This window comes from Ranitomeya variabilis, chromosome 5, assembly GCF_051348905.1.
Source record: "Ranitomeya variabilis isolate aRanVar5 chromosome 5, aRanVar5.hap1, whole genome shotgun sequence".
Lineage (NCBI taxonomy): Eukaryota > Metazoa > Chordata > Amphibia > Anura > Dendrobatidae > Ranitomeya > Ranitomeya variabilis.
In genome coordinates, this window is record NC_135236.1 from 124,149,442 (window position 1) to 124,172,960 (window position 23,519).

The 23,519-nt window shown below is 46.6% G+C and overlaps 1 protein-coding gene across 8 annotated transcripts in view; it reads right to left on the minus strand.

Moving 5' to 3' along the window:
- The window catches only part of KIF23 (kinesin family member 23), a 45,822-nt gene extending 22,635 nt beyond the window's left edge, over positions 1-23,187 (minus strand). For 3 of the 8 annotated variants that reach the window (XM_077263208.1, XM_077263209.1, XM_077263207.1), the window contains exon 1: positions 22,948-23,105. In XM_077263208.1, the coding sequence (XP_077119323.1) occupies positions 22,948-22,961 (14 nt within the window). In that variant the 5' untranslated portion in view covers positions 22,962-23,105. Of the gene's footprint in view, positions 1-22,947 lie in introns of all 8 variants that reach the window. The other 5 variants (XM_077263210.1, XM_077263211.1, XM_077263212.1 and 2 more) reach the window with 3 other exon arrangements.
- Positions 23,188-23,519: the final 332 nt, after the last annotated feature.

Here is a 23,519-nt window from a genome sequence, read left to right on the forward strand (position 1 = left end):
ACTTGGTTGAGAAAATGGAAAAAGTGCATTTTTTACATGAAGGTGTCATTTTAGGCTCATTTTTTTATTTTTAAGAGGTGTACCAGCAAAAAATGCACCCCACTATTTGTTCACCAATCTCTCCCGAACACAACAACACCCGATATGTTGTCGTACACTGCAGTATTGGGGAACGGCAGGCCTCGGAAGTATCTACCCAGGTGTGTTCACAACCCTGGCCTGGGATAACATTGACAGACTTGAGGAGACACTAAGTGGAGCAGGTACATCTCATAGAGTCAATGGCATTGCTGTTCAGTCCAATGTTGCATGCTCTGTGACAAAGAAAGTCCTGCCAGATGTAACCAAGTCGAAGAAAAGAAGCATAACTCTGACAGAATTAATGCTACCGATATACAATGTTGGGCAGCGGGGAGAGCCACCCAGGATTGAGACTTCGAATGTTAACACTACCAAGGAGGTCCAGGATTCAAAAACCAAAAACCATATCTGGCTTCTGGCTAGAATGTCAGACCATGAGGATCAGACCACCAGCAGTTGGACTGGGTTCAACATAAAAATCCGCAGCGACATTGTAGTGGCCCAGGACACTGTAAGCTACCTGCCCACTATCAATGCTCCTGCAACAGCCATGTCCACTGTGAATGAAGTCTTGGAGCAAACACATGCCATCATGCAGACCCTGAAGCTTAACAGAATTGTGTGTGTGTTTGATCAAGCACTCTATGCCAAAGCTGCCGAGGTTATCTGGAAACAGGAGAAGTTCAAGAACATTATAATTAGAATGGGTGTCTTCCACACAATCTGTAATCTCCTCTCTATCATAGGGAACAGATTTCAGGATGCAGGCCTTAGAGATCTGTGTGTTGAATCCGGTGTAATCGCTGAAGGATCAGTGTCTGGAGTGATGGACGGCCGGAGGTACAACAGAGCAGTGAGACTACACAAGCTGGTCTATGAAGCACTTATGAGGCTTGCATGGAAAAACTTCCTTCCATGGCTAGAAGAAAACCATGCAAGGGACCTTCACCATCTGGATGAAACACTGAAGAACATCACAAACTTTCGCATCAGTGTGTCGCAGGGATCCTTCGAAAAGCTCTTGGATAATGAATCTTGCACACTTACCCTGAAGCTCTTTCAAGTTTATCTTGAGACCCTCAGAAATGAACAACTCTCAGCATTCTGGATGTCATACTTGGACATGGTCGAGACCATGCTGGCCCTGGTTCGAGCTTCAAGAGAAGGCAACTGGATGCTTCACCTAGGAGCAATCCGACAGATGATACCATGGTGTTTTGCCTATGACAAGGTCAACTATGCCCGATACCTAACCTATTACTATGCCACAATGTCTCGGCTGCCCATAGAACACCCAGAGGTCCATGAATACTTCATGCAAGGTGGCTTTTCGGTCCAGATCGGTAGCAAGAATCCTTTTGGACGAATTCCTGTGGACCAGACCATTGAAGAGACAATCAACAAAGACACCCAGACACCAGGGGGCACAAAAGGCTTCAGCCTCAAAGTTGGAGCTGTTTCCAGGTTCTACCTGACATCAGAGTACCGCAGTATGTACTTGAGGCAGCTGAGGGCCCTGGTAGGCCAACAATATACTGACTTCAGCCATTCAGACCTACAGGTGTCTAGGATTAGAAGAGATGAAGCCGATGTCCAATCTTTCGTTCAACTGCTGGAGACAGGTTGGGTGAACCCCTTCAACAAAGAGCATAATGGTGAACTTATCAGTTTGTCAACAGCGACTGTAGCACCACCAGATGTAGCCAAAGACCTTCAAGGGGCATACAGTATAGGAGAGGATGCATATCAAACATTCAAGGATGAGCGTTTGGGTACCGATAAGCCAACTACATTGTTTCATGACAAGATGACGAAGAACAAACTTAAAACGTTCTCTAACATCCAAATGAAGACACGCAGACAAGGTCTTGGCAAGGAGGTAATTTTGAAGGCTGACAGAAACCTATTTGGCCAGATGATACTTGTAGCTGAGAACAGAAAGCTACAAATGAGTGATGTCTTGACTCATCCCCTGGGTCCATTGCCATGGGCACTTGCCAATGGTGATGGGTCTATCCGCAAGACCAACAAGGCTGCCCTCGCAAGGGAGTTGGAGAGGAATGCTCGTCCTGCAGAAGTGATCCCCGAGCCCTCTGCAACCATCATTGATGGGATGAGCCTGGTTCAGAAACTGAAGGGAAACAATGCAACATTTGGCCAGCTAGCAGGCACAGCAATGAGTCGCGCTATCCATGAGGGTGCTAAGAGCAAGCGCATTGATATTGTCTTTGACGTCTACAAGGAGACATCCATCAAAGATACAGAAAGAGTCAACAGATATGAAGGCACAGGGATCCATTTCAAGAACATTCAACATGGGCACAACATCCAGCAGTGGAAAAAGCTTCTAAGTAGTTCCTCCAACAAGGCAAGTCTCATAAAGTTTCTGGTAGAAGAATGGAAGGCGAAACACCACAGGGAGAAGCTTGAGGAGAAGGAGCTGTATGTCACATGTGAGCAGCTCTGCTTTAAGATCACCAAAGAACAGTGGGAAGAGGCTGCTGACCTTAAGTCAAATCAAGAAGAAGCAGACACACGCCTCCTTCTCCATGCTCTTCATGCAGCAGAATCTGGTTACAAGTCGGTCATCATCACTTCGGAGGATACTGATGTCATGGTCCTGTGTCTGGGCATGTGCCACAAAATCCCATCCCACCTGTTCCAGAAATGCGGTACACAGAACCGGACAAGATTCCTGGATATCACCACTCTGAGCCGAACATTGGGAGGCAGCGTATGTGATTCATTGATTGGTATGCATGCATTTACAGGCTGTGACACCGTCAGTGCATTCGCTGGCCGTGGGAAGATGACGACACTCAAGCAGTTGAAGATGAACAAGACATACCAGGATGCCTTTCAGGAAGTTGGTCGTTCATGGGAAGTGTCTACCGAACTTTTTGAGAAGTTACAGGAAATCACCTGCCACATGTACCTGCCAACTACCCAAACAACTGAGGTAAACAGGCTCCGTTATCAGCTGTTCTGTGCCAGACGTGGAGTGGTAGAGTCAAGTCAACTCCCTCCTTGCCAGGACTGCCTTTTCATGCATGCACTGCGTGCAAACTACCAGGCTGCGATCTGGAGGAGAAGTCTGCAGAGCCAGCCATGGGTTGCAAACCCAACAGACTGCGGTTGGATGATAGATAACGACGGAAAGCTTGTTGTCAAGTGGATGCAAGGGGCACCAGCACCAGAAGCTATTATACAGCTACTGTCCTGCAAGTGTGTGCGGTCATGTGAACTTCCTCAGTGTACTTGCCTCAGCAATGGCCTGAAGTGCACAGACATGTGCAGATTACAGACATGCCAGAACAAGGGTACTGAAGACGAGCCAGTAGAACAACAGTCAGATTCAGAGTCCGATGTTGAAGATATTATGGAGTAACATATATATATATATATATATATATATATATATATATGCACATGACATGTTCAGTGTGTATTTACATAACTTGGATTAAATTTTGTTACAAATACTACATCTAGTCACTCCGGGTGGTACCGATATCGTCATATTTGGTTCTTGGCTCATGCTAAAATTCCTGTGGAACACCTAAAGGGTTAACAGTTTTTAAAAATGAGTTTTGAACAGCTTGAGGGGTGTAGTTTGCAAAATGGGGTAATTTATGGGTGGTTTCTGTTATGCAAGCCCCTTAAAGTGACTTCAGAAGTGACTTGGTCCTTTGAAAAGTGGGTTTTGCTGTAAATGTGAAAAATTGCGCATAAAACTATAAGCCCTATTACGTCGTAAAACAATAAGGTTTCATTTTCAAAATGATGCCAATATGAAGTAAACATGTGGGGAGTGTAAATTAATAACTATTATGGGGGGTATCAGTATTTTTGTAAAAAGCAGAGAATTTCAAAGTTAAAAAATTGCCGATTTTTCCAAAATTTCCGAATATTTAGCATTTTTTTATATAGAAAGGTAAAATATATTGACTCCCATTTAGCACTGACGTGAAGTACAATATGTCACGAGAAAACAATCTCAGAATGGCTTGGATAGGTGAAAGCGTTCCAAAGTTATTAGCCCATGAAGTGGCACAGGTCAGATTGGCTTAGGCACTTGGGTACAAATAGGCCTAGGGCTGAAGGGGTTAATAAGCTACGTATATGTAAGGGCTATCATATCAAAAAATAAACTACAGACATGCATCTACCTAAAAATACCAAAGAGAATTAGTCACTCCGCTTGGTACCGATATCGTCAAATTTGGTTCTTGGCTCATGGACTAAGTGTCCTGTTCTTGTTGAGATTTTACATAATCTCGCAGTTTTATGCTAGGAACATTGGACTCAGATTACTGTAACCGCATACTGTCATCCATCTCCAGTTTTCTGTTTTAACAGGGAAAAGCTACATTGGAAAAGGCAGCAGATTACCAGAGCCTTGTTAGAGGGGGATTATTTTTCCTACACACCCATAGCCTGCACATTCCTGAGCGCTGAGAGTTATCAAAGAAAATACCTAAGCAGCTTCATAAGCAAGAGGCCAGTGTGCACTCCACCTTGTCCTGGCCTCTGACAACCCTGCATGGCTCCAACCCCGAGCCACATACAACATAGGCATTGCTTGCTTTACACTGGGAAGACAAATACCGAGCTTCATGGGATACTATGAGAACAAGTCGACTTTTAAACCCGAGTCATCTAGCGTCTAAGAAATTATTAGCCAACAGAAGCAGTCTGTTCTACAAGATAACCAGCAAATACACCATCTTACTTAAGACTTTTTAAAACTTCTGACCTTTAAGTTCAAAACCATGCAGGAAAAAAAAAAAAAAAAAAAAAAAAGAATACTCTTACCCACTACAGTGACATTGAACCCTTTATGATGGGCATACACATAGATGAACGTCAGCTGAACCTGATGGTGGTCACCAGCCTCGCCACTAACACCTGGCAGAGCATTTTGGGGGAAAGAAGAATGTAAGGGTATGTGCACACGCTGCGGATTTTGATGTGGATCCGCAGCGGATTTGACGCTGCGGATCCGCAGCAGTTTTCCCAAAGTTTACAGTACCATGTAAACCTATGGGAAAAAAAACCACTGTGCACATGCTGTGGAAAATTCCACGCGGAAACGCAGCGGATTATTTTCCGCAGCATGTCAATTCTTTCTGCGGATTCCGCAGTGGTTTTCAACCAGCACCAACAGGAAAGTGCAGTTGAAAACCCGCAGAGGAATCCGCAGAAGAAACTGCGAGAAAATCCGCACTGAAAACCGCAGTGGTTTTGCACTGCGGATTTTGCAAATCCGCAGCAGAATCCGCAACGTGGGCACATACCCTAAAGATTGACTTTTAGAAACAGATCCTTTTGTTCTCTTGGTGAATAAGCTGCATGTGGAGGAGTCTGGTAGCAGCTTAGGGTGCTTTCACACTAGCGTCGTACGACGCACGTGGCAATGCGTCGTTAAACGCATTCTGCAAAATTGCCTGCAGGATGCGTTTTTTTCTCCATAGACTTGCATTAGCGACGCATTGTGACGGATTGCTACACGTTGCATCTGTCGTGCGACGGATGCGTCGTGTTGTGGCGGACCGTCGGCACAAAAAAAGTTACATGTAATGTTTTTTTGTGCGTCGTGTCCGCCATTTCCGACCGTGCATGCGCGGCCAGAACTCCGCCACCTCCTACCCGGACATCACAATGGGGCAGCGGATGCGTTGTAAAACTGCTTCCGCTGCCCCCGTTGTGTTTTTTTTTTTTTCACAGTATGCGTCGGTACGTCGCATTGCGACGTGCGTCGTACGACGCTAGTGTGAAAGTAGCCTTACGCTCCTTTCACCATTCAGAGAACACATGCTCATCCAAACACTTGCTTGTATAAGTCCTGGAGAGTACTTGGCCAACACTGCTGGAATAGTGCCGAGACATGAGGCAGAGGAGAGTATAGAGTAATTTTTTTTTCAGTGGAGGATTATAGTATTTAAAGAAGGAAATGCCCTAGTAATGTACAACACCTTTAAGTGGTAAAATTGCAATGTGGGTTTAGAAACAAGCAACTTTGTCATTTCCTCATTATGAAAAATCCTCAAAATTCCCGAGAATGGAGGGATTATTCATTTACCGGTTTTTGTTTACTGTGGATTGCCCAGGTTACGGGCCACAGCTGCAGTTTATCAGAGGAGGCTGATCATGAACAGTGCTCACAAGCACGCCTTCATGGAGCTTGTGCAGAAGCAGGCCGAATCACTGCAGTGTACCGTTAGCTCCTGAACAGCTTGAGGCTATGTGCACACACTGCAGATTGGCCGCTGCGGATTCGAAGAAGTTTTCCATGAGTTTACAGTACCATGTAAACCTATGGAAAACAAAACCCGCAGTGCACATGGTGTGGAAAAAAACGCGCTGAAATACTGCGTTGTTTATTCCGCAGCATGTCAATTCTTTGTGCGGATTCCGCAGCGGTTTACACCTGCCCCATAATAGGAATCCGCAAATGTAAAACCAAAGGTGGAATCCGCACAAAAACGGAGGAAAAAAATGCAGTAAATCCGCGGTAATTCCGCAGTGTGGATTTCCTGCGGATTTATCAAAATCAGTGTGGAAAAATCCGCACACCTTTCCGCAACGTGTGCACATATCCTCAGAGCCCCTGCCCTCCTACAATGCTGCAAAAGGAAAGCGGCCTTATATAGCCGCATCAGAGCGCACAGATGGCATCTCTGGGCCAATGATTCCACTGGTTCAAAATGGTAAACAGGAGAACACTGTACCCAAGCAAGCAGGAGGCAGGGAAGTTGTGCTCTCCTAAAACAAGAGAAAATCAACCCTCCAAAGAAATTCACACAAGATGAAATATATGAGTGGTACAGGTATCGGGAGTGTGGGATACTGCTGATCGTGGTCTGTCTCTAGAAGGATGGCTCTAAAAGGATGACAGCAGAAATATGCCAGAAATGAGCCAGAAGTGAACAAAAAGGTACGACTAACCACTTAATAAATGTTCTAAATTTCTTTCCCTTTCCGCCACACTTACTCATCATGCTGACATACGCGCTAACAGTTTTGGCTCCATTACTCCTCACTCTCCTTTGCTATCCCCAAACCCCAGCACCCTCTAACCTGCCTGCCCACCTCCGCTGACTTGCTCCTCAACCTCAGATCTCTCCTAATAAAAAAACCTGCTGTGTCTCTCTGCTTCTCCTCACTGCTTGCGACATATCTCCCAATCCTGGACCCCCACAGCTCATACCTCCCATTATTACCCCCTTCTATCGCTCCCAACCCAACATAAACACCCGAAATCTTGCCCACCTCAAACCCTCAACACCCTGCTCCCTCTCTCTGGATCACTCTGGAATGCCCGCTCGATCTGCAATAAACTCCACGTGATTCACGACCTCTTTACCTCTCGTAATCTTTCCTTCCTGGGCCTCACCGAAACATGGCCGACACCCTCTGACACAACCTCCCCAGCTGCGCTATGTTACGACTGCCTCCACTTCACCCACAATCCTTGTCCTGCCAACAGACATGGTGGAGTGGGCTTTCTTCCAATTGTACCTTTAAAGCAGGGCTGTGGAGTCGGAGTTAGTTTTGGTTGGAGTCGGAGTCGGTAGAAATGTACCGACTCCAGCTTTTAAAAAAATGTATTAATATTTCATAATTGAACTGTCATATGAATTTTATAAATGTTACTCAAATATATATGTTCTATCAAACTATGAACAACAGTGATAAGCAGTTCTGCTGGAGATAGAGACATTTCTTAGGGTACCGTCTCACAGTGGCACTTTTGTCGCTACGACGGTACGATCCGTGACGTTCCAGCGATATCCATACGATATCGCTGTGTCTGACACGCAGCAGCGATCAGGGACCCTGCTGAGAATCGTACGTCGTAGCAGATCGTTTGGAACTTTCTTTCGTCGCTGGATCTCCCGCTGTCATCACTGGATCGTTGTGTGTGACAGCGATCTAGCGATGCGTTCGCTTGTAACCAGGGTAAACATCGGGTTACTAAGCGCAGGGCCGCACTTAGTAACCCGATGTTTACCGTGGTTACCAGCGTAAAAGTAAAAAAAACAAAACCGTACATACTTACATTCCGGTGTCTGTCCCCCGGCGCTCTGCTTCTCTGCACTGTGAGCGCCGGCCGGCCAGCGAGCACAGCGGTGACGTCACCGCTGTGCTTTCTGGCTGGCACAGACACAGTGGAGAGAAGCAGAACGCCGGGGGACAGACACCGGAATGTAAGTATGTACGTTTTTTTGTTTTTTTTTTACTTTTACGCTGGTAACCACGGTAAACATCGGGTTACTAAGCGCGGCCCTGCGCTTAGTAACCCGATGTTTACCCTGGTTACCCGGGGACTTCGGCATCGTTGGTCGCTGGAGAGCTGACTGTGTGACAGCTCCCCAGCGACCACACAACCACTTACCAACGATCACGGCCAGGTCGTATCGCTGGTCGTGATCGTTGGTAAATCGTTATGTGAGACGGTACCCTTACTTCTTGTGTGTCACTGCTCTCCACTGCCCTTATCTAATCTTATACTTGGTTAACCTCATGGTGCCCCAACCCCCATACTTACAATGTATGAAACTGAAAGTGAAAATGTGTTGCAAATTCTTAGTAGTAAAGCTCCTCCTCTAGACTAGATGTTTACTAGGTGTGCGTCTTCCAAGCATCTCACAGCTGCTACTCAGAAGAGGAAGGCTGTAAGAAGTATTATCCTTTCAACAAACTTTGCATCAGTTAACTGTGAGTACATGAGGAATAACAGTATTACTGACCACTATATCAGTTGTACGACCTGGCAATAATTTTGAACAATTGTTTTTAGGAAAAACAATTGTCATTTGGATTGTGAATGCAGAATTAAAAACCTGAGAATGTCAAAGAAGTGTCACATTAAATCAGCTGTATTTGAACATTTCACCATCAACTCAAGATAGAAAACATTATGTCTGTCAGTGTATGACAAAAGATCCAGACGAAAACAAATGCTGTGAAGCCAAGATCAGCGCATATTCAGGCAAAGATAAAAATGCTCCTACCAGAGCTTCTAATCTAAAGAGACATTTAGGGTATGTGCACACGTCCGGATTTCTTGCAGAAATTTCCTGAAGAAAACCGGAAATTTTCTGCAAGAAATCCGCATTTTTTTTTTGCGTTTTTTTAGCATTCTGCAAGCGTAATTAGCTTGCAGAATGCTAAAGTTTTCCAAGCGATCTGTAGCATCGCTTGGAAAACTGACTGACAGGTTGGTCACACTTGTCAAACATAGTGTTTGACAAGTGTGACCATCTTTTTACTATAGATGCAGCCTATGCAGCATCTATAGTAAAAGATAGAATGTTTAAAAAAAATAAAAAAAATGATTATACTCACCCTCTGCAGGCGTCCGTTCCTATAGATGCCGTTGTGGTTCAGGACCTTCCATGACGTCGCAGTCACGTGAGCGGTCTCGACCAATCACAAGACAGTGACGTCATCGCAGGTCCTTCACCGCACACCAGCTTTAGAAACCGAAGCGGCAGCATGCACCTGAGAGGCGGGAAGACATCGAAGGTGAATATAGGACTATTTTTTATTTTAATTCTTTTTTTTTTTTACCAATTATATGGTGCCCAGTCCGTGGAGGAGAGTCTCCTCTCCTCCACCCTGGGTACCAACCGCACATAATCTGCTTACTTCCCGCATGGTGTGCATAGCCCCGTGCGGGAAGTAAGCAGATCAATGCACTCCTAGGTGTGCGGAATCCCCTGCAATTCCGCATTTTAATGAACATGTTGCTTTTTTTTCCACGATGCGATTTTTTCGCAGAAAAAAAGGCTACATTTGCACAAAAAATGCGGAATACACTGAAAATAATGGGAGGCATTTGTTAGCGTTTTTATCACGTTTTTATAGCGAAAAAACGCGAAAAAAACGCAAAAAATACTGAACGTGTGCACATGGCCTTACAGCGCTTTCATCCAGAAGTACTGAAAGCAGTGGATGAGAGAGACTGCATCCAAACCAATGAACCAGCTCTTCCAGCCAAACAAAGGAGCAGAGAACTTTGCAGCCATCAGTTGCAAGATATTTGTCAGTGACAAAGTTACTGTGACAATGACAGTAGATACATTTTAAAAACAGATCATAGAGCTTGTTGTAAAGGATAGTGTGCCTATTTCATTATTTTCACGACCAGCTTTTATGTGTCTGAATGGGGAAATGGCCCGCAAGCTTGGTGTTTCTCTGGATAGAGAGAGTGTATTAGAAAATTAGTAATCGAAGAAGCTTTTAAACAAAAGGAAGAACTTAAAAAAAACTCTCAAGAGACGCTTTCTGTTTCTTAAAATGAATGCCTGCACACGTCACAGAGTGAACTATTTTGCCATCAATGTCCGATTTGTTTGTGACAAAAATGAAATAGTTACCAAGATATTGGCAGTAAAACACACCAAAGCTCATCACACCAGTGAGTTTCTCCAGGTCTTGGTGGAAAAGGTTCTGCAAGACTATGAACTTAAAAAAGAGCAAGTTCTTTCTGTCATAACTGACAATGCTTCAAATATGATAAGTACTATTAAGCTAATGAATGAGAGTAATGATGGTGACCAGCAGCTAGAAGAACATTCTGGGTCCACAGACACCAATGTTTGAAATAGAGGAACACAGTATTGTAACTGAGGAGCAAACTGAAGTTGCTTCAGATGAACAGCAACATGATAGTTTAGATGATCTTGTTGAAACTGTGTCAATACCTTCTTTCATTCGTCACATGCGCTGTGTTGTGCATACGCTACAGCTGGCTATAAGAGACAGTCTGCAAGAAGGACATGCTGCTGCACTGATTGGCAAGGTGAGAAAATTGGCTGCTGTTGCCAGAACCCCTAAAGTTGACTCAATTTTGAAGAGACGTGCTGGAAAAGGGGCAATTATTGATCAAGCCACACGATGGGGCAGTACCGTATTTTTCGGACTACGAGACGCATTTCCCCCCCCCCCCCCAAAAAAAAAGGGGGGAAAATGGGGGGTGCGTCTAATAGTTGAAATGCAGGCTTACCCGTGGCGGCAGAGGTGCGGCGGCAGACGTGCGGAGATGAGGAGGCGCAGTGAGCGGGGTCCCTTTCCCCGGTGAGGTGATGCAGCAGCCCGGTAAGCAGCAGAGCCGGGTGAATCCTTTTGTCATCGGTGGTGGCGGCCATCTTCCGGGGGCCGCGCGTGCGCAGATGAAGCGCTCTGCTTCCCGGGGATTCAGGAAAATGGCCGCGGGATGCCGCGCGTGCGCAGATGGGGATCGCGGCGGCCATTTTTCTGAAGTTCTTAGCTTCAGGAAAATGGCCGCCGCGATCTCCATCTGCGCACGCGCGGCCTCCCGCGGCCATTTTCCTGAAGCCCCGGGAAGCAGAGCGCTTCATCTGCGCACGCGCGGCCCCCGGAAGATGGCCGCCACCACCGATGACAAAAGGATTCACCCGGCTCTGCTGCTTACCGGGCTGCTGCATCACCTCACCGGGGAAAGGGACCCTCTCACACCATCCTCGTCCCAGCACCTCCTCGTCCCAGCACCTCCTCGTCCCAGCACCTCTGCCGGTAACCAGTGCTGCAACTCTCCCATGGACACCAGGCCGTGGCGTCGTCCACCTAAGCAGGAAGGGACCCTGCTCAGGTGCACGATGTACCGCATCACCCCACCTCTGCCGACACCATGCCTCCTGTGACCCTGCTCTGCCACCGCCAGCCTTCAGGTAAGATACTGTAAAATTCGGACAATAAGACGGACCCCCATCTTATAAAAAAATCTTTTTTTCTGCAATTTTCACCCCAAATTTGGGGTGCGCCTTATGGTCCGGTGCGTCTTATAGTCCGAAAAATACGGTACTTACTTAATGATTGAGCGCTTGGTTGAACTGAAAACCTTTCTTGTAGACATGGCTAACCCTCAACTGACGCTAAATGAAAGTCAGTGGAATCAGGTGACTGAGCTGGAAAAATTGCTAGAGCACCTATTTACAGTGACTAAAAAATTACAAGCAGAGGACTTAACTCCAGGTATTTTCTTAAAGGAGTGGAAGGACCTGATGTTTTGCCTGTCCCAAAGAGGAGGGTAAATTGCAAGTGGCATTGCTACATCAATGAAACGGAGAGAGGAGCTACTATTACAAAATAACATTCTTTTGGCAGCTGTTTTATGTAGACCCAATGCATCGGATTCTTCTAGATGATCAACAGCTAAGTAAAGGAAAAGAAGCTCTGTTTGAAATAGCAGTAAGGATGAAAGGGTTGCAGAACAGTCAGGAGGAACAAGAAGAATTTGGTCGTCCTGCCACATCTTCACCCTCATCAACTGATGAATTTAATTTCGAAAAATATTTGGATCACAAGGACTATGCAAAGCGTTCCCGCATAGAAGAAGAGTCATCCCCATCAAAGAACACAGCCAGTACATTTCAGCAGAATTTTTCATGTGCACTAAAAGAAATTGAGAAATTTGACCGTTCATCAAAAATAACAGTGCAACAAGCGATTCCTCTGTATCCTGACATTGTCAGAGATGTTGCCCAAGTGGTTACTGCTTTGCCACCAACCCAAGTTAGTGAAGAGAGGTTGTTCTCTGCTCTCAAAATAATTAGATCAGATTTGAGGGCATCCATGAAGGAGGATCTGACAGAGGCAATACTTTTTCTGAGGACAAATTTATAGATTTCTTCTTATTAACTGCATAAGTGTTTATTGCATATTTACTTACAAGAGTTTATAAAAGTTTATAAAAGTTATTTGCTATATTCTAATTGTATTCTAATAAATATAGTTTTTGGTCTAAATGGTCTGATTACTTATATGATGGTGAGAAACTCAAAAAGCACGATGTTAATATTTTACAACAGTAAATTTATTGTTACGAATTAGCCATTTATGAAGGAGCCGGAGTCGGTGCCTGAGTCTGATAAAATCCAGGAGTCGGAGTCGCAACTGTGGCTTACCGACTCCACAGCCCAGCTTTAACCCCTTAACGACCTTTGACGCATACGCTGCGTCATGAAAGTCGGTGCCAAAACGACCTATGACGCAGCGTATGCGTCATGGAATGATCGCGCTCCTGCAGATCGGGTGAAAGGGTTAACTCCTATTTTACCCGATCTGCAGGGAGAGGGGGAGTGGTACTTCAGCCCAGGGGGGGTGGCTTCACCCCCCCGTGGCTACGATCGCTCTGATTGGCTGTTGAAAGTGAAACTGCCAATCAGAGCGATTTGTAATATTTCACCCAAAAAAACGGTGAAATATTACAATCCAGCCATGGCCGATGCTGCAATATCATCGGCCATGGCTGGAAAACCTAATCTGCCCCCACCCCACCCCACCGACCGCCCCCCCAGTGCTCCGGTGCGCGGTCCGCCCCCCTAATTCGTTCTGTCCGCTCCTCCGTCCTCCTGTCCGCTCCCCCCGTGCTCCGGTGCCCCCTCCCTGTGCTCCGGTCCCCCCCCCCTGTGCTCCGGTCCCCCCCCCCCGTGCTCCGATCACCCCCCCTTCATACTTACCGGGCCTCCCGATGTCCGTCCGGCTTCTCCATGGGCGCCGCCATCTTCCAATATGGCGGCGCATGCGCACTGCGCCCGCAGAGTCTGCCGGCTGGCAGATTCATTTCAGAAGTATTTTGATCACTGCGATATAGCCTATCGCAGTGATCAAAATGAAAAAAAAAGTAAATGACCCCCCTTTATCACCCCCATAGGGACAATAATAAAAATAAATAAAATATTTTATTTTTTTTCTGCTAGGGTTAGGGTTAGAACTAGGGTTAGAATTAGGGTTAGAATTAGGGGTAGGGTTAGGGTTAGGGGTAGGGTTAGGGCATGTGCACACAGTGCGGATTTGGCTGCGAATCCGCAGCGGATTGCCGCGGATCCGCAGCGGATCGGCCGTGGATCCGCAGCGGATTGGCCGCGGATCCGCAGCGGATTGGCCGCTGCGAATTCGTAGCAGTTTTCCATCAGGTTTACAGTACCATGTACACCTATGGAAAACCAAATCTGCTGTGCCCATGGTGCGGAAAATACCGTGCAGAAACGCTGCGTTGTATTTTCCGCAGCATGTCAATTTTGTGCGGATTCCGCAGCGTTTTACACCTGTTCCTCAATAGGAGTCCGCAGGTGAAATCTGCACAAAAAAACACTGGAAATCCGCTGTAAATCCGTAGGTAAAACGCAGTGCCTTTTACCTGCGGATTTTTCAAAAATGGTGCGGAAAAATCTCACACGAATCCGCAAAGTGGGCACATAGCCTTAGGGTTAGGGTTGGAATTAGAGTTAGGGTACCGTCTCACAGTGGCACTTTGATCGCTACGACGGTACGATCTGTGACGTTCCAGGGATATCCATACGATATCGCTGTGTCTGACACGCAGCAGCGATCAGGGACCCTGCTGAGAATCGTACGTCATAGCAGATCGTTTGGAACTTTCTTTCGTCGCTGGATCTCCCGCTGTCATCGCTGGATCGTTGTGTGTGACAGCTATCCATTCACTTGTAACCAGGGTAAACATCGGGTTACTAAGCGCAGGGCCGCGCTTAGTAACTCGATGTTTACCGTGGTTACCAGCGTAAAAGTAAAAAAAAAAAAAAAAAAACGTACATACTCACATTTCGGTGTCCTTCAGGTCCCTTGCCGTCTGCTTCCCGCTCTGACTGTCTGCCGGCCGGAAAGTGAGAGCACAGCACAGCAGTGACGTCACCGCTGCGCTCTGCTCTCACTGTACGGCGGCACTCAGTCAGAGCGGGAAGCAGACGGCAAGGGACCTGAAGGACACCAAAATGTGAGTATGTACGTTTTTTTTTTTTACTTTTACGCTGGTAACCACGGTAAACATTGGGTTACTAAGCGCGGCCCTGCGCTTAGTAACCCGATGTTTACCCTGGTTACCCGGGACCTTGGCATCGTTGGTCGCTGGAGAGCGGTCTGTGTGACAGCTCCCCAGCGACCACACAATGACTTTCCAACGATCACGGCCAGGTCGTATCGCTGGTCGTGATCGTTGGTAAATCGTTATGTGAGACGGTACCCTTAGGGTTGGAATTAGGGCTAGGGTTGGAAATAGGGTTAAGATTAGGCTTGTGGTTAGGGTTAAGGATAGGGTTAGGGTTGTGTTGGGGTTACAGTTGTGGGTAGGGTTGGGATTAGGGTTAGGATTAGGGTTGGATTTAGGGTTACGGGTGTGTTGGGGTTAGGGTTGTGGTTAGGGGTGTGTTGGGCTTAGGGTTGTGATTAGGGTTATGGCTACAGTTGGGATTAGGATTAGGGGTGTGTTGGGGTTAGTGTTGAAGTTAGAATTGAGGGGTTTCCACTGTTTAGGCACATCAGGGGTCTCCAAACGCAACATGGCGCCACCAATGATTCCAGCCAATCTTGCGTTCAAAAAGTCAAATGGTGCGCCCTCCCTTCCAAGCCCCGACGTGCGCCCAAACAGTGGTTTACCCCCACATATGGGATACCAGCGTACTCAGGACAAACTGGGCAACAACTATTGGGGTCCAATTTCTCCTGTTACCCTTGCAAAAATAAAAAAATACTTGCTAAAACATAATTTTGAGGAAAGAACAATTATTTTTTATTTTCACGTCTCTACGTTATAAACTTATGTGAAACACTTGGGGGTTGAAAGTGCTCACCACACATCTAGATAAGATCCTTTTGGCTTCTAGTTTCCAAAATGGGGTCACTTGTGGGGTGTTTCTACTGTTTAGGCACATCAGGGGCTCTGCAAATGCAACGTGACGCCCGCAGACCATTCCATCAAAGTCTGCATTTCAAATGTCACTACTTCCCTTCCGAGCCCTGACGTGCGCCCAAACAGTGGTTTACCCCCACATATGGGGTACCAGCGTACTCACAACAAACTGGGCAACAAATATTGGGGTCCAATTTCTCCTGTTACCCTTGTGAAAATAAACAATTGCTTGCTAAAACATCTTTTTTGAGGAAAGAAAAATGATTTTTTATTTTCACGGCTCTGCGTTGTAAACTTCTGTGAAGCACTTGGGGGTTGAACGTGCTCACCACACATCTAGATAAGTTCCTTGGGGGGTCTAGTTTCCAAAATGGGGTCACTTGTGGGGGGTTTCTACTGTTTAGGCACATCAGGGGCTCTGCAAACATAACATGATTCCCGCAGACCATTCCATCAAAGTCTGCATTCCAAATCGTCACTACTTCCCTTCCGAGCCCCGCCATGTGCCCAAACAGTGGTTTACCCCCACATATGGGGTATCAGCGTACTCAGGAGAAACTGGACAACAACTTTTGGGGTCAAATTTTTCCTGTTACCCTTGGGAAAATTAAAAAATTCTGGGCTAAAAAAATATTTTTGAGGAAAGAAAACACATTTTTTATTTTCACGTCTCTGCGTTATAAACTTCTGTGAAGCACTTGGGGGTTCAAAGTGCTCACCACACATCTAGATAAGTTCCATTGGGGGTCTAGTTTCCAAAGTGGTGTCAATTGTGGGGAGTTCCTACTGTTTAGGCACATCAGGGGCTCTGCAAACGCAACGTGACGCCCGCAGAGCATTCCATTAAAGTCTGCATTTCAAAACGTCACTACTTCCCTTCCGCTCCCCGACGTGTGCCAAAACAGTGGTTTACCCCCACATATGGGGTATCAGCGTACTCAGGAGAAACTGCACAACAACTTTTGGGGTCCAATTTCTCCTGTTACCCTTGGGAAAATAAAAAATTGTGGGTTAAAAAATCATTTTTGAGGAAAGAAAAATAATTTTATATTTTCATGGCTCTGCGTTATAAACTTCTGTGAAGCACTTGAGGGTTCAAAGTGCTCACCACACATCTAGATTAGTTCCTTAGGAGGTCTAGTTTCCAAAATGGGGTCACTTGTGTGGGAGCTCCAATGTTTAGGCACACAGGGGCTCTCCAAACGCGACATGGTGTCCGCTAATGATTGGAGCTAATTTTCCATTCAAAAAGCCAAATGGCGTGCCTTCCCTTCCGAGCCCTTCCGTGCGCCCAAACAGTGGTTTACCCCCACATATGGGGTATCATCGTACTCAGGACAAACTGGACAACAACATTTGGGGTCCAATTTCTCCTATTATCCTTGGGAAAATAAAAAACTCCGGGCTAAAAATCATTTTTGAGGAAAGAAAAATATTTTTTTATTTTCATGGCTCTGCGTTATAAACTTCTGTGAAGCACCTGGGGGTTTTAAGTGCTCACTATACATCTAGATTAGTTCCTTGGGGGGTCTAGTTTCCAAAATGGGGTCACTTGTAGGGGAGCTCTAATGTTTAGGCACACAGGGGCACTCCGAACGCAACATGGTGTCCACTAACGATTGGAGCTAATTTTCCATTGAAAAAGTCAAATGGCGCGCCTTCCCTTCCAAGCCTTGCCGTGCACCCAAACAGTGGTTTACCCCCACATATGAGGTATCGACGTACTCAAGAGAAATTGCCCAACAAATTTTAGGATCCATTTTATCCTGTTGCCCATGTGAAAATGAAAAAATTGAGGCGAAAAAAATTTTTTTGTGAAAAAAAAGTACTTTTTCATTTTTTACGGATCAATTTGTGAAGCACCTGAGAGTTTAAAGTGCTCACTATGCATCTAGATAAGTTCCTTGGGGGGTCTAGTTTCCAAAATGGGGTCACATGTGGGGGAGCTCCAATGTTTAGGCACACGGGGGCTCTCCAAACGCGACATGGTGTCTGCTAAAGATTGGAGCCAATTTTTCATTGAAAAAGTCAAATGGCGCTCCTTCCCTTCCGAGCCCTGCCGTGCCCACAAACAGTGGTTTACCCCCACATATGAGGTATCAACGTACTCAGGACAAATTGGACAACAACTTTTGTGGTCCAGTTTCTCCTTTTACCCTTGGGAAAATAAAAAAATTGTTGCTAACAGATCATTTTTGTGACTAAAAAGTTAAATGTTCACTTTTTCCTTCCATGTTGCTTCTGCTGTTGTGAAACACCTGAAGGGTTAATAAACTTCTTGAATGTGGTTTTGAGCACCTTGAGGGGTGCAGTTTTTAGAATGGTGTCACTTTTGGGTATTTTCAGCCATATAGAACCCTCAAACTGACTTCAAATGTGAGGTGGTCCCTAAAAAAAATGGTTTTGTAAATTTTGTTGTAAAAATGAGAAATCACTGGTCAAATTTTAACCCTTATAACTTCCTAGCAAAAAAAAAATTTCTTTCCAAAATTGTGCTGATGTAAAGTAGACATGTGGGAAATGTTATTTATTAACTATTTTGTGTCACATAACTCTCTGGTTTAACAGAATAAAAATTCAAAATGTGAAAATTGCGAAATTTTCAAAATTTTTGCCAAATTTCCGTTTTTTTCACAAATAAACTCAGAAATTATCGACCTAAATTTACCACTAACATGAAGCCCAATATGTCACGAAAAAACAATCTCAGAATCGCTAGGATCCGTTGAAGCGTTCCTGAGTTATTACCTCATAAAGGGACACTGGTCAGAATTGCAAAAAACGGCAAGGTCATTAAGGCCAAAATAGGCTGGGTCATGAAGGGGTTAAAGGGAACCTGTCACCCCCAAAATGGAAGTTGAGCTAAGCCCACCGGCATCAGGGGCTTATCTACAGCATTCTGTAATGCTGTAGATAAGCCCTCGATGTAACCTGAAAGATGAGAAAAAGAGGTTGCCCAGGAAGTCACTTCAGGAAGAAGAGCGTCAGCTTTGCTATGGGAGTAGCGGCACCGTGTGCACATACCCCGAGAGTGTAGTCATGGCTGCAGGAGGAGACTGCACAGGGCTTTGGTTGCAGTCGGTTACTATAGAGACACATTGCCCATCGCTCCTGTGACGGACAAAGAGCAAGGATAGTTGTTATAAATCACTACCTACAAAGTGGCTTTCAGCAAATAATCATTGGTTGCAAAGTGGAACAATATAGAAAATGCAGGACAGCCCTGCTATGTGTGTAAGAAACACGCAGCACAAAGAAACAGGAAGATTCACTAAGAAAAACTTGGGTGTAGCTTCCAAAACAAGGAAGCGCATCTTTAGAGACCATTCTGGTATGTAGTACGAGTACATATAGTGAACAAAGGACTGGCTATTCCATACACACCGGTCACTATGGTAATTCTCAACAGGTGCAGTGATAACAGTGTATAAGGTTGAAGACAGACAAGTCCATTGAGTTCAACCTATCACCTAACATGTTGATCCAGAGGAAGGCAAACACCACACGGGGCAGGTGCAGGTGACGACGTCCTTATCTTGTCTTCCTGCCGCGGCTCCGGCGTACTTTATCTGCCCAGTTGAGGGCAGAGCAAAGTACTGCAGTGCACAGGGAAAGGTCACAGAGGCCCAATACTGCAGTACTCAAGAGGGCAGACAAAGTATGCCTGCGCCGCGGCAGGAAGACAAGAAGAGGATGTCATCGTAAGAAGACAGATGGCCCCGGACCGCGACACCAATCGGATCGGACCGCAGTGGGACCGCCCCTGGGTGAGTATAATATAACCTTTATTTCTCATCTTTCAGGATACATGGGGGCTTACCTACAGCATTACAGAATGCATTACAAAATGCTGCAGATAAGCCCATGATGCCGGTGGCCGTAGCTCATATACGATTTGGGGGGGGGGGGGGGGGGTGACAGATTCCCTTTAATTTGTAGCACCACCTCTCACCACAGGCTACTAAAACTTACAATTTAATGGCGGAGGACACTTAAAGGAAAAAAAAAAAAAAAAAAAGTACTTACCCTAGATGACTACAGAGGTCCCCCACTGAATTCCACAATGGCATTTACCACTGTGCTATGAACTGTCGGGGAAAACTGGTGGCAGCAAGTGCTCAAGCTCTGTACAGCACCACCACAGGAGGAAAAGCATTACAAGGTACCAGTATAAAGGATGTCTGGCACTGCTCGCTTCCACATCAAAGGTGAGCAGTGCCAATGACGTTAAGACCCTGCAACTCGGCAGGTATGTGGGGCTGTAGCATTATCGGCCACACTCCATTTTCATGGTCATAAGTGTGTCACCCACACTTTGAATTCCATAACTAAGAATTGGTAAGCCAAACCTCTGACTCCCCAATTTTCCTGACTCGCGACTCCACAGCACTGGTCACTACTGAGCATGTACATAAAGTGCAGCATAGATGAAAGCCCAGATCATAGATCAGGGATAGAACAGACCCTTATAGGACATTTCATAACTTTACAAATTGAGGAATCAGAGGTTTGGGTTACCCTACAGCCTTGCAAGGCTATAAAAATGCGATAAAACCGCAAAAAAAAATGCATACATTAAGGATCCTATTATTAGAATGCATTCCACCTTTTTTGTGCACATGTGTTTTTTTCCACGGCGGAATCGCATTCCGGAAAAAAAAACGCAGCATGTTCATTCACATAGGAATGCATTGATCCGCTTACTTTCCGCATGTGGCTATGCCCACCATGCGGGAAGTAAGCAGATCATGTGCGGTTGGTACCCAGGGTGGAGGAGAGGAGACTCTCCTCCAGACCCCGGGAACCATATAATTGTTAACAAAAAAAAAAAAAAATTGTGATATTCTCACCTTCCGGCGTCCCCCGCAGTGTTCCCGCTCCTCACATTCCCAATAATGCCTAGCGGCAATGACCGGTGATGACGTAGCGGTCTCACGAGACTGCCATGTCATTCTCGCAATGCCTTACTGGGAACGGGAGCAACGCGAGGAGAGGGAAGACTGCCGGGACGTCGGAAGGTGAGAATATCACGATTTTTTTTCATCAATAATAAAAAGTTGGTAACACTTGTCAAACACTGTTTGACAAGTGTGAGCAACCTGTCAATCAGTTTTCCAAGCGATGCTACAGATTGCTTGGAAAACGCTAGCATTCTGCAAGCTAATTACGCTTGTAAAACGCATGCCAATTCTGCATGCGTTTTTCCTGCGGCAGGGAGTTCCAGAATTGCCGTGGAAATTTCCACGGCAGTTCAGGACGTGTGCACATAACCTAAATGATACAACTTTTTCCCGGCAGCCCCATAAAGAATCGATGCAACAGCAGGTGGGGGTCAGACGGACGATTTTGTAACGTGGACAAAAATTCCTTGTTCTGCTGATCGGTGCATGTTCCAACAATAGAAGCCAACTGTGGATAGATAACTCATTTTTACTGGACACTCAGCTGCCCGGGGGTTTCTGGGCAGCTGAGATAAAACCTTAGCGCATGCCCTCATCACCTCCCACCTCGACTATTGTAACCTCCTGCTCTGTGACCTCCCCTCTAAGGCTACTTTCATACTAGCGTCGTGCACTGCACGTCACAATGCATCGTTGTGGATAAAAAACGCATCCTGCAAAGTTGCCCGCAGGATGCGTTTTTTCTCCATAGACTTATTAGCGACGCAGTGCCACACGTCGCAACCGTCGTATGACGGCACAAAAAAACATTACATGTAACTTTTTTTGTGCGTCGAGACCGCCATTTTTGACCGCGCATGCGTGGCCGATACTCCGCCCCCTCCTCCCCGGACCTTGCAATGGGGCAGCGGAAGCGTCCTAAGACTGCTTCCGCTCCGCTGCCCACGTCATTCATTTTTTGCACAGTATGCGTCGGTACGTCGGGCTAACGCAGCGCGACGGCCCCGTACCGACGCTAGTGTGAAAGTAGCCTAACACTCTCGCACCCCCCAATCTATCCTAAACTTTGCTGCTCAACTAATCCACCTGTCCCCCCGCTATTCCCCGGCCTCTCCCCTGTTAATCCCTTCTCTGGCTCCCCATTGCACAGAGACTCCAGTACAAAACCCTAACCATGACGTGCAAAGCCATCCACAACCTGTCTCCTCCATACATCTGTGACCTCGGCTCCCGGTACTTACCTACACGCAACCTCCGATCCTCACAAGATCTCCTTCTCTACTCCCCTCTTATCTCCTCTTCCCACAATCGTATACAAGATTTCTCCCGCGTATCACCCCTACTCTGGAACCCTCTACCACAACACATCAGACTCTCGCCTACCATCGAAACCTTCAAAAAGAATCTGAAGACCTACCTCTTCCGACAAGCCTACAACCTGCAGTAACCACCGATCAACCAAACCGCTGCATGACCAGCTCTATCCTCACCTACTGTATCCTCACCCATCCCTTGTAGATTGTGAGCCCTCGCGGGCAGGGTCCTCTCTCCTCCTGTACCAGCTGTGACTTGTATTGTTCAAGATTATTGTACCTGTTTTTATTATGTATACCCCTCCTCACATGGAAAATGGCGCTATAATAATAATAATAATCTCCTTAGGCTAGGTTCACATTGCGTTAGGGCAATCCGTTTAGTGCTAGCAGATTGCGCTAACGCAATGTTTATTTAGGGGCCGCGTTCAGGGGTCGCGTTCACGTCCCCGCTCTCGCAGATCCCCGATCTGCGAGAGCGGGGAACGGACCTCGGGCGCGCCGCGGACGCTGCAAGTAGCGTCCGAGGCGCGTCACAGAAGAATGGCACATCACTAGCGCGAGCCGAAAAAGGCACGCGCTAGTGATGTGCTGCAGGCGAAATTTACATTGCTGTCAATGGGTGCGCTAACGGACCCATTGCACGGCGTTAATTGCGACATTTTCGCCGTGCAACGCTGTCCGTTAGCGACCACCCACTAACGCAATGTGAACCTAGCCTAAGGCGAGTCCGTCCCTCACTGACCCAACACACTGCTATATGACGGTCCCCCTGACAGGTGACAATGCCCTGCAGGCCCCGGGTACCCGCCTCAGGGCTCTCCACACGTTACGGCCATGTCTTACACACACCTGCAGCCAGAGTCAGGGGCCGCAGCCCTGCACCAGTCCCCTACAGAGCGGCCGCTCGGGCTGGCAGGTACAATGACTGGGCGCACACTCCCGCCCGTAACGGATACTTCCCAGCTCCACTTACGGTGGTTTCATCATGTCTGCAGCCGGGCGTCGCTGCTCCGGTATCACGGCTTCCTGGCCCGGATATCACGGCGCGGATTACTTGGTTTCGGTCGCTCACGCTCAGCTGTGGAGTTTCCGCTTCCCGCGAATTGTATTTTTTAAATTCAGCCAATCACAGCGGAGAATGACGTCACCCCCGTGATCTGCAACAGAGCCTCGAAACTGGCGGCTAGAGAAGCCGAGGCGGACGGTTAAGCAAGCGCGCCACCAGGCGGCCAGCGGATAAATTACAACCGTGGCGTGCACTTAGTATATTGGATGGAGCACAGGGGTGTAATGGCGGCGCCGGCATGCTGCTCAGCCCGCTCACCCCACCGGGGGGAACAGGATGTGAAGAAAGGAAAAGTTACATGTAACCAACGTGGCACCAGCGAAAAGTGCAGTGGCATAATCTGTCTAGAAATCCTCAAAAAGCATAAAATAAGCAGCTAAAGTTATTTTGTAGAAATAAAGTGGGTTGGTTTTTTTACTGGGCTAAAGTATCAAAACATGAGAAAAAAGCAATATGGTACCGATTCGTCAAAGCTTTGG